This window comes from Pipra filicauda, unplaced genomic scaffold (assembly GCF_003945595.2).
Source record: "Pipra filicauda isolate LSUMZ 115617 unplaced genomic scaffold, ASM394559v2 scaffold259_size1095435_pilon, whole genome shotgun sequence".
In the NCBI taxonomy this organism is placed as follows: Eukaryota; Metazoa; Chordata; class Aves; order Passeriformes; family Pipridae; genus Pipra; species Pipra filicauda.
This window is the reverse complement of record NW_024104375.1, coordinates 153,858-165,164: the sequence shown is the minus strand read 5'-3', so window position 1 is coordinate 165,164 and position 11,307 is coordinate 153,858. Positions and strand designations below refer to the sequence as shown.

Sequence of the window (11,307 nt, the reverse complement as noted above, 5' to 3'; positions counted from 1 at the left end):
CTCTTTCCAGGACAGGGGCAGCAGAATGGCATTTTGCAACAACACAGATGCTGTTTAGGTCTGCTTGGGCAAGTTTCCCAACAAGAAGGAAACAATGCCTAGAACCCTTAGACCTGGCTCACCTCCAGCTGTTGAAGGTATCTATCAACAGTTGTAGACAAATGTGCCATCACAATTGCCATCAATAACCTGAAAAACAACCTAGCAAAGTTGGCTGGCTCCAAGAGCAGAAGTGGTAAGGAATTGCATAGCTCCTGTGGCATCTCCCAGCCTGCTCAAAGTTCTGGGTTACACATTTACCAAAGCCCATGCTGCCAGGCAGGCCCAGCAAAAGCCACTCTCATCAACTCTCAGGCATGCAAGAATCAGCTTCATCAGCCAAAGTTCATCTAATTTGTCTTTAGCAACCTGCAGTGACGTAACACAGTGCAATATCCCAAGACAATTTGTTTAGTATTCATTATTGCAGGAAATCCCTGACTAAAAAACAAACCATTTGGAAGGTGGCAGGGACCCAGGTTGTAATGTACAACCTGCAGGTACGACACAAGCTTGTGCCGTGGAGACATTATAGTGTCATAATATCATTTAGGTTGGAAAAGACCTTTAAGATCATCAGGTCCAACCGTTAACCCAGCGCTGCCAAGTGCCTGGCGAGGGTGGCTTTTTCTGGTGATAAGTACCAGTGTGGTTCTTTTCCATTCTGCGCTTAGCCGTGGCAGAAAGAGATTATTTCTTTGCCTTTTCAGCTGCCTTTTTGGGATGTGAAGATTGCTGCCATGCCCCCTTCAATCTTCTTTGTCTAAATTTAAGAGTTTTATAAATGAGCAGAATATCAAAGCAGTGTCCCCTGCCCTGGGAAAATCATTGTTCTTGCACAGCTGTGCAAGCACTGATTAAGAAAATGGGTTTTGGTAGTTTTTGATTCAAACAGTGACTTAATATTCCTATATCTTGTTATTAAGTTTTTAATTTTCAAAAATAAGTCTTCTATCTTAGTCTCTTAAATATTACCTGATTAGGCCTTGATCCCATGACCTCCTATATGAATGGATCAAGCTTTGAACTGAATTATGTTAAGAAGAAATGTTCTGTAAAATGACATCTAAACTAAATAATTAGCAACACATTCACATCTCACAATAAAAATAGTTAAAATCTTGGTAGAGCAGAAACTTCCCTTCATATTAATCGAAATTTAGAGCAAAGCTGTATAGCAATTACTTAGTATGCAATTCAAGTCAGTCATGATAAACAATACTGGCAGAAATTTCTACGTTCATTCTTGATCCCTGACTGTAAGTGGTTAACAAGAATTCAAACCTACCTCTGCATTTAGCTGTAGGAAGATATATCATCTTTGCCCAAGTCTCCCAGTTGTAATAAGAAATACTGCAAAAAACCAGAGAGATCACTCTGGAAATGATACCCCACTGAAATATGAAGTCAAAAGTACTCTTGTCACATGCTTTCATTAGTCTCTGCAGATATCTTAAACTTTTCTTATTCTTTTTTTAAAGCTTTACAGGCTGAATTTTTGGCACAATGCAAAGTATACCTTTGTTTGCAAAACAGACTTCTGCCGTGCTTATATAAGCAGGTGCTCTACAAAGTGGAAATGCTGTGTCGCCTACCCTGCCATCTCTAACTCTGACAGTGGCTTGTCAGTGATCTCTGTAGACCTGGATGGACCAAATCTTTCAGCACTGGAAATCTGATGTCTGTTTTGGGCCACCACCTTACAAACCAGATAGGGTCATGTCTGATGCACCAAAATGCTTGAATTTGTCTTGATGCAGTGGCGACTGTTCAGCTGTTGCACTCTGTTGACTTTGTCTTTGGAGGCTAAACATAGCATATGGGTTGTATTTGACTACCTAGTGCCCCCTTAACTCCCCAGTTTAGGCCATGGTCAGTTCCTTATTTATGCTGCTTCGTCCTCTAAAAATAGGGTGTATGTGTACAGAGAGAGTGTTACCTGAGCAAAGTCAAGGTGAGAACTGCAGAGATAGGACCTTGCTAATAACAGGTCTGACAAGAATGAGGCTTACCTAGGCCATAATAAAAGGATGCCCAGTAACCATGACTTGATAGGGCATGTCTTTCTCTGCTTCTCTACCTCCCTGGGATATTTATAGTTTACATGTCACCAGTAAATCATACGATCATAGAATAGTTTGGGTTGGAAGGGGCCTTTAGTCATCGAGTTCAACGTCCCTGCTGTGAGCAGGGGCACCTTCAACTAGATCAGATTGCCCACAGCTTCACCCAGCCTGAATTTGAACACTTCAAGGCAGATCCACTGCCTGTTCCAGTGTCTCACCACCCTCACTGTAAAAAATATCTCCCTTATATCTAATCTAAATCCACGCTCTTTCAGTTTAAAGCTATTCCCCCTTGTTCTGTCACTACATGCCCATGTAGGAAGTCTCTCCATCACTCTTATGGGCCCCCTTTAGGTACTGGAAGGCTGCTCTAAGGTCTTCCCAGAGTCTTCTCTTCTCCAGGCTGAACAACCCCAGCTCTCAGCCTGTCTCCATAGGAGAGGTGCTCCAGCCCTCTGATCATCTCTTCGTGACTGGACTTGCTCGCTCTAACAGGTCCGTGTCCTGTGCTGAGGGCCCCAGAGCGGGACGCAGCACTCCAAGTGGGGGTCTCATAAGGGCAGTGTAAAGGGGGCCTTGCCCTGGTGGCCGCGGTTCCCTGGATGCCGCCCAGGACGCGGCGGTGTCCGGGCTGGGAGCGCTCCCGGCGGGCCCCTCCCCAGGCACGGCCGCCAGGCGGCAGCAGCGGCGCCAGAGGAGGCGGCGCCCACCGGAGCGGCGGCGGCGCGACGTGTCGCTGCCATGGCCGACGGGCGCCGCCGGCGGGGGCGGCGGTGACAGATGTATTTGAAGAGGCCGGCGGGCGGCCTCGCCTTCTGCCTCATCTACCTGGCGTCCTGCTTCACCAACAAGGTGAGGGCGGGAGCGAGGCCGCCCCAGTCTCGGAGGGGCCGGGCGGGGCGGAGGGAGGTGCGGGGGTGCCGGGCAGGCGGTCCGCTCGGCGGGAATGGGGCGCGAGGTAAGTGCAGGGACCCAGCAGGAGGCGAAGGAGGGACGATGTCCTCTGCTTGCCCTGCCCTGCTTTGCTCGGGGAGAGCCGCGGACCAGCCCCTCCCCGACGGGTCTATCCCACGAGTGAAAAATTCCCTGGCATTCCAGCCCGAAGGGCCACCGCCCCCCAGCGAGGTGTGCTCCCGAAACTGCGGATAGGACTGCTACCGGTCTTGTTTTTCTCAGTGTGTGACATCTCAACCTTTCCACGACACAGAAGTTCCAATACTGGCTTGTTAAGGAGAGCAAAGAGGTGACATCCTATCATTCCAATGAATGAAGTGTTATAGAGCCAGAAATTAGGCTACTCTGAAAGTATCGCTGATGCTGTATATGTTGCACGATTGGATATCTAGCAACCACACTCATTCTCAAGAGAAGATCTGTTAACTGGAACAATAATACCAAGGGAAAAATCTGAAATATTGAAAGTGTTGTATCAGTAGTGGAACAAATGTTAACTTCCCTGGACCCTGTGACAGCTTAATTAGTCGGCAAATTAAGGATAAGAATTTTGTTTTCCACTGTGTGACTGAGTTGCTTATTAGTGTTGCTGAAATGTTTAAGCAGAAGGAGAAGTAAGCTGCAGATGGCCACATTGCAAATAAAATTGTAGACTTAAAACATAGTTTGGAGTAGTTTTTTCACTCTGGAAGGGGGAGATAGAGTAACTGCTCCTTGCTGTCGTATTTATCTTAGAGTATGTGTTTCTGTTTCCAATTTGTGAAAGAAAAGATGTTATTGAAGGAATCGTTATGGATTTTCTGGGAGAGGGCTAGAGAAAAGCAGCATTTCAGAGGTGAAAATGAAACCTCTTCTGGGCAGTGGCCACTGGTTTCTGTTCCAAGGTACACTTGCCATTAAGGATGCCCAGAAAAAGACTGAAGTCCAGACAGGAAACAAAGTTTGTAGAGAGAGATAATGCGCTTGATTTGACAGACTGCTAGGAGCAGTGGTTACTTAAACAGAAAGAGGCTAGAAGAGCTGCCAAATTGCGTCACGGATTGGGAAAGGTTCTTGGCTAACTGTACTTGAGAGGAAGTCAGAAGGACTTCGACATAGGGCCACCATTTTCAAACCTGAATATAGATTTTGGTGTAATAAAGTTAAAAATAACTAGAATATAGACCTTTTAGTTGTTGCAGGTGGTATGCAAATGCAGGCGGGGGGACGGACACGTGCAGATATATCATCCTGATTTAAAACCCATGTGGTAGTTCTGACTCTTGTATGTGTAATATGGCTCATCAGTATGCCTTGTCTCTCTATACTGATGCCAGCTTCTTAGTGACACCCTACACACCTAAAAACTGGACTTTGCAAAGTGCTCAGCACAGTTTCCTCTCTGTTGAAAGCTTTCAGCTTCTCCTTTGGCCCTTGACAGCTTCTGCTGACTCCTGGAAGGAGCAGCAGGTATGTTTCATTTCCTCTGAGGAAGCTTCAGTCATTCTTCTCCTTTGCAGGAATAGTATTTATATACTGCATTACAGGAAATTGTTAGATCCAAATATACATGTTGAAAGACATGTAATAATGCCTCATATTTGCATACATACATATATAGCATGAAAAGACACCAGCATCCATACACACAGACCCTGACAAAGAGTGCTAAAACAATAACACAGAGACTTTGCGTTTCACCCTCATGTATTAAATCTCCAATAAGCTTTCTGAACTGCTTAGTATTTTACACGTAATAGCATGTGAACAGAATGTTAGGTGTGTGAGATGCGTTGATCATAAGGAGACAGTTATGTTAAGATTATTGGTCTTGATTCTGCCAAAGGTTACCTCTGTGGTATGATATGATGTTAATTGACAGGTGCTTATGGGTTTTTGTTTCTGTTAATCCTTTTCCCATTCAGTATGATGCATGGAGTGTGCTCAGAAAGTGAAAGTACAATTCAGAAGGTAGCCTTCTCCATTGTTCAGTCACTCCATGCCCCATATACTTTAGTGTCTGTTACCTTCCGCAGTAACTCAAGCAGCATCCAGCAGTTCTGGTGTGGGAAGTGTCAAAAATTAGTGTTTTACGTTCTCAAAGAATCACTGGCAAATGTATTGGCAAGAATGGGTTTAATGTTAAGGTGAAATCACAACAGAGTTCATTGGCAAGGTTTGCTCTACTACCATCATTACTACATACATTATATCATTATTACATTACTACATCATTGCATTTACTACATCATTTCCAGGTGGTTAAAACAGACAGAGAGAAATCAGACTAAAATCAATCAATCTAAAAATAAATCAACCTAAAATGATCTATTGTGGAAGTAAGGATACAAAAGTGTGAGGGTAAAAGGGAATAAGACACTCCAATTGAGTCGCAGGACTCAGGGTGGACCCCCATGCCAAACTTAGCCCCAGACTTGACCAACAGTTTAGGCCTAAAGGTTTTAACAACACTTAAACTTAATGGTGCTAAATGAATAGTTTAATTTAAACAATTTAACAAAAGATTCATACAGAATTTACAATAGGTACAACAGTGACTCACTTGGAGGCCTGTCTTACTTACGAATCTAACATACTTAAGAATCTAAGAGAGCAACATTCATAGTACATTTGCTATAGCATGTTGACACTTGTGTGCACATAGACCTGAAGAAGTATGTACAAGGTATACCTGTGAAAAATTCCCCTTGAGTGCAGTGAAATGGTCATGTCTTGAGGAGTGGGGGTGTCAGCCCAGGCTCCATTGTCAGTGTTCGGTGGCAGTCCTCCAAGTATAGCAAACTTGAGAGTTCACTGGCTCTGAGAGGCGTCCCACTCAGAGGGAAATTGCTGATCACAGCTTGCTGTGGTCCAGGAGAGATCAAAGGGGCTCACTTAGGACTGCTGTTTATAGGGTCACAAGAGAATTGACTTTAGTCATAGTAATTTTCCATCCTGGCTGCAATGCGGGTTGGTAACTTTCTCTAAAAGTTCAATAACAAAAATGTTGTTCCACCTGGGTTGTTGTGCAGGCAAGGAAAATAAGTTTCCAAGGTTGTTTGTTAAAAAACAGGAGCTCATTAGACAGCACTAGTTCCTGGGAGCAGACAGTGTTTCTGATAAGCTCAAGAGAAAGTTAGCTCAGGTGCTATTCGTCAAGACTGAGGCCTAACAAGCATTTCTGAGACCACAGTGTGGCCTGAAGAGAGCAGGGGGGGAAATGTGCCACGGAAAGAGAAATTACTAAGCATTTTTTTTGTCTTTTCTACCAAAATAAGGAAAAATGAAAACTCTCTATGTGTATTTTGTTGCTCTTGTGATTGTTTGTTAATGTTATAAACTGTAGGTGTTTGATGTCCATTAATTTGGTATTTGTTTTCCAGTATGTCCTGTCTGTCCTGCAATTTACCTACCCTACCCTTTTTCAAGGGTAAGTACTGTTTTAAGAATACAGTTGTTTGAAAAATGACTTTATTGTCTTGCTGTTCCGTGCTGAAGCTAACTTCAGTACCTCTTGTCATTACTGGCTTTTGCTGTCCAGAGAACATAATTCTTAAAGCCTTAGTAAAGCATTCATTAATGTGTCTCGGTTAATTTTTTTTGACATCCTGATGGTGATGTAATTAAGATATACAGAGTCCATAATTTCTCATTTTACTGGAAGTCTTAGCTTCAGCATAGAAAAGTAACAATTATAGTGCAACCTGTCTTCTTTGGAAATGACACTCTTGGATAATGTGCAGTTGTGGTGTATTCTTTAGCTATGCTAGACAAAACCAACCTTAAATCCATCGTTAGGCACTTACAAACACCACGTTGCTTATTTTTCTGCTTAGCTTTGGTTGTAACCTGTGCATCACGAGTCATCTTGATGATCGTAATGAGAAATTTAATGTTTTGACAAGTGTCCATATATACCATCAGTGCTGTTGATAATTTGTGAGGCATTCTGTGAAAATCTGGCCTCTTAGAGTAAAGACTTCCCCCATTTGTTTTTTTGAGATAATGTTGAAATCTGCACACACTGGATATCTTTAGTTCCTTTTCTGCTGCTTAGCGTGGCTTACATTTTTGTCTGACTTGCAGACCCAGGACTGCAAGCAACTCTAGAAAGAGTTGCCTGGGGAATCTCCATTTACTTTGAGTGTATTCAGCTCAATTAAATATTCAGTGAACGGTTTCTTCATTTTTGGCACACACAGAGGCTGTCTCTTGGACAAGGCTTTTATCATATGGGGAAAGGGTTTTGAGTAAAGTTTGAAAAATATATGTGTGGTAAATCAACAGTAAACAAGCATATTTCAACGGCAAGCAACTGCCTTATTGTGTCTGTGTTACCACAGTTATTTCCTTTTTCTATTGTTTGGCAATGCATTTCAGCATCTTAATATTTTTCCGTAAGTTCTGGCTTTTAAAAGTGATCTTTCCTTGAAATTTTTTTAAGTGGCTCAGACATGCTTTCATTTGGAGCTGTGACGGATGAGCAAAGGAGGAAAGGAATGCACTTCTCAGTTCATGCTGTTATAGTTCATTGTCATTGGTTTTGTTCCCATTATAATCTGAGAATATATTGCATAGTGCTAAGCATCTGAGACTGTCAGTAACTTCAACTTCCGTCATTAAAACCTGAGAAGAGGAAATTCTTCACAATAAAGCTGATAGGAATTCATCACTGGCTTGAATGGTCAAGACTGCAGCAAACATCAGGAAAATCTGGCTTTTAAGCTCTTGTATGCTTCTCATCTTAAAAAAAGTTCAGTGAGCTATGATGTTAGCATTGAATATTTACCATATCCATGTGGAAAATGAGCCCTCTCTTCTCTGACGATGTCCAACTGCATGTAATACTGTGTAGAGTGAATATTTGTTTATTTGTGTATGTGTGAGAAAGATTTTAAATAATCACTTTAAATCATTGGATTACAATGAATGGGAATAATAAATGAACCCACTTCTATACCTGTTATGGATGTTAATGTCATTTAACATTGTAATAGGGTATCTGTCTGAACTGTGCTAGATATTCAAGGATTTTCACCCGAGAAACATGAAACACCTCTCTGAAAACCACTAACTTAAGGAAGAAGAAAGCTAATAAATTATTTTAAAGCTTAAAAAAAAATCAATGTGCATCACTACTCAATTTGAGCTATCTGCAGATATTTCCTAGGCCTCACATTCTATTTCTGCAATAGACAGAGGAACAGCTTTGTGGTAGGATAAGTCATTAGGTAGATAAGTCAGTGCAGAATGAACGTAATTGTTATGTACATTTTCAATGAGAAAACCGCAGCATTGTGGTTCATTCACAAGGTTATCTGGCTGTAAAGATGTTTTCTCTAGGGGCTCTGAATCAGAGGCTCATGCAGAATAATGATGTTATTGTTGATGACACTTCACTTGGTGCTTGATACACAAGCTCTAGAGGCAGGGGAGGAAGCAGTCAGTTTAAGGGATTTTGTAATCTAAACCCAGCATGAATTACCATGGGAATTCATGGAGCTAATGTTTGAAACTAGTAGGACTACACACGTTATCCTTGGGGCTTATTACTTCGGGTGAAGTGAGTCTTTCAGTCCTGAAATCATGTTTAATTGTTCCAACAGTAACAGTTTATATATGAAAAGATAGTCATCTCTTGTCACAAACCTTGCCTCGCTTGCGTCTTCAGATCATTGTGGCTGTAATATCGCTATTGTTATCATAAACCTTGTGTAGGAAGAGATGATAAAATGGGGATTCAATTACATGATTAAGGTAGTTGTGGTAGATGGTAATTTATTTATAAAACATTTGAAAAAGGATGTGGAAGCACCAGATTATTAGAAAATCTGCAGGAAGTGAAAGCCCACAGAAATGAAAGATTCAAAGGAGAATAGTGGCATCCCTGGTAACCTAGAGAAATGGTAGATAACTGGAGTCATGGATGTGCTGTGAGAAGTTCTGTGGATTCTAAGGTCGTTCTCATGATTAAAGAGGACAAGCAATTCAGAGATGCTGTGTTGTTCTGTTTCAGGTGGCAAACATTAGTGGGTGGACTTCTGCTTCACCTCTCCTGGAAGCTGGGCTGGGTGGAGATAAACTTGTGTTCGAGGTAATCTGTTTTTTTTGGTATCTGCTAAATATTTATTTTCTGTAGCTGGATCACAACATAGTTACATAGGTTGTGAAAGTTACTAACTGGCAAAAATACAGGTTGGGGTGTGTGTGTGCGTGCTGCTTCACAGATGTAGAAGAGAACTTGTGTTTTACTTAAGTAAATCTTTTATCTGCTGTGTAGATAAATGGAGGATATTGTTATAATAGCCATCAGTGATATTGGTAGAACCAAGATTAGGTACGGACATTGCTTTAGTGGCAGTTACTGATATCTATATATTATTATAAAATGTGTATTTTTGGTGCAGACTTCGTTTTCACAGAACAGTCTAAAGAAATATCGCTGTCATAATGTCCTTTTTTAGTTCAAATTGTCATCACTCATGATTACTTCTGCTTTAAACCATGAAATTAAAGAAGTTGAATCTTTTTTTTTCCCGAACTTAGAAAATATATTTGATTTTTTTCAAATTCTGAAATAATTTAAAGAAAATACTGGACAAGAGCCACTTTATGATGTTGAAGATGTTTTAATCAAAAGTTTTGGTGAAAAATTATTTGTATTTTGATACTGGAGACTTCAGGCCACTAGGTGTCAGTGCACTGTAGGAAAACGGATTAAAATACATCTTGAGAGACTTCTTATTAGTTTAGTGAATGCAGAATACCTGTTCTAGAATAGACTGAATGGAACGACCAGAATTAATTGACACGTTTTGGCTATAATACAGACAAATACTTAATCATGAGTTTAAACCTGTCTTTCTTCAGAAGAATCAGGCACATGCTTTAATGCTTTGCTGAGCTGGACTTGTAGCTTGTATCTCCTGTATTAAAACAAAACAAAATTAAACCAAAATAAAAAAAGCAACCCCAAAAGCCAAAAACCAAAACCCTCTAACACCCAAAACCCAACCAACAAACCAAAAAACTCCCCAACAAACAAACATAATGTCAAAAGGTGATTTAGTACTACCACTGGGATATGGATATTTCTACACCCCCACACCATACAGAATATTGGTCTCTGAATCCATCTGTTGGTTTGGGGTTTTTCTGTCTATGTGTAGTATACTTAGGAATACCATATGCAGTCTCCTCATGCTTCAAATAATAAACTGCCATCCATTTGTTTGTTTATTTCTACAAAGTCTCAGTTTTTCTGTCATGTGGACTGATCTCATATACCTTCTGAGCCAGTTCAGGTTATCTCCAAGTGTCTCGGCTGTATTAAATTATTACATGAAGATCATCAGCCTCTGTGTAAAGTCCAGAATACTAACCTCACAATAAAGACCAAATGAAAACATATTACTCTCTTAGATTTTGTGGATAACTTTCTTTTCATCTGCTTTCCCCCCAGTGCTCCCAACCTTAAGGGACTCTCCATCATTGCTTCTAAACAGCAAATACTATCTGCAAAGCTTGTATCCAAAACAAGGTCTTTGTGGAGCACAATGGAATATGGATAACATCTACATAATGCTACACAGTGCTGCAGTCTGCTACCCAGCTTCTGCCTAACCCTTGTAGGCACATAAGTCCAATATGTTCTGGTTGGCATTCTTTGTAGTGCTGCATTTCCCCCACAGCTAAGCAGCAGCTCAGAGCCTTCCTTAAACCAAAGCTCCAAAGTGTGGTTTAGGGGAACCTACCCGCTGACTTTAGTGGGCTTTGGATTTAGCCCTGCAACAACCACAAACTCATCAGTTATTTTCCTGTTTTGCATGTACATCACTGTAGTGCCAACATAAGAAGCTGCTAATTGGTTTACATACAAGACAGATTGTTGATGCTGACACGTTACATCAAACATCCATGCATTCTTTTTCAGTCCTGAAATTCCCACTTGGCAGCATAAAATTCTACCCTTACATCATGGAAAAAGCATCTGAAGTCCTTTTCCATTGCACTTCACAGTATTGCATTGGAGATGAAGACATATTTGGGATTCCTACAGTTTAGTGGTGGGGAACATGAAAGAATGATATTTTTATGTTCTAAATGAAAATTCGGTTTTCATCGTGTGTTCCTTTCATCTTCTCAGCCCTACTTTCTTTTCTTCCCTCCCCCTTCCTTCCATTTGTTGCAGTTCCAATAGGGCGGCGGGTATTTTTGTTGGTGTCTGATGTGAACTCATTGCTAATGAGGCATGACAGTTTTAGATCTC

General features: G+C 41.2%; 1 protein-coding gene across 4 annotated transcripts in view; it reads left to right on the top strand.

The window, feature by feature from the left end:
* Nucleotides 1-2,789: 2,789 nt before the first annotated feature.
* TMEM241 (transmembrane protein 241) overlaps nucleotides 2,790-11,307 on the top strand; it is a 56,660-nt gene continuing 48,142 nt past the window's right edge. For 3 of the 4 annotated variants that reach the window (XM_039382134.1, XM_039382132.1, XM_027715866.2), the window contains exons 1-3: nucleotides 2,790-2,957; nucleotides 6,422-6,468; nucleotides 9,055-9,132. In XM_039382134.1, coding sequence (XP_039238068.1) covers nucleotides 2,886-2,957; nucleotides 6,422-6,468; nucleotides 9,055-9,132 — 197 coding nt within the window. In that variant the 5' untranslated portion in view covers nucleotides 2,790-2,885. The remainder of the gene's footprint in view (nucleotides 2,958-6,421; nucleotides 6,469-9,054; nucleotides 9,133-11,307) is intronic. The other variant, XM_027715862.2, reaches the window with a different exon arrangement.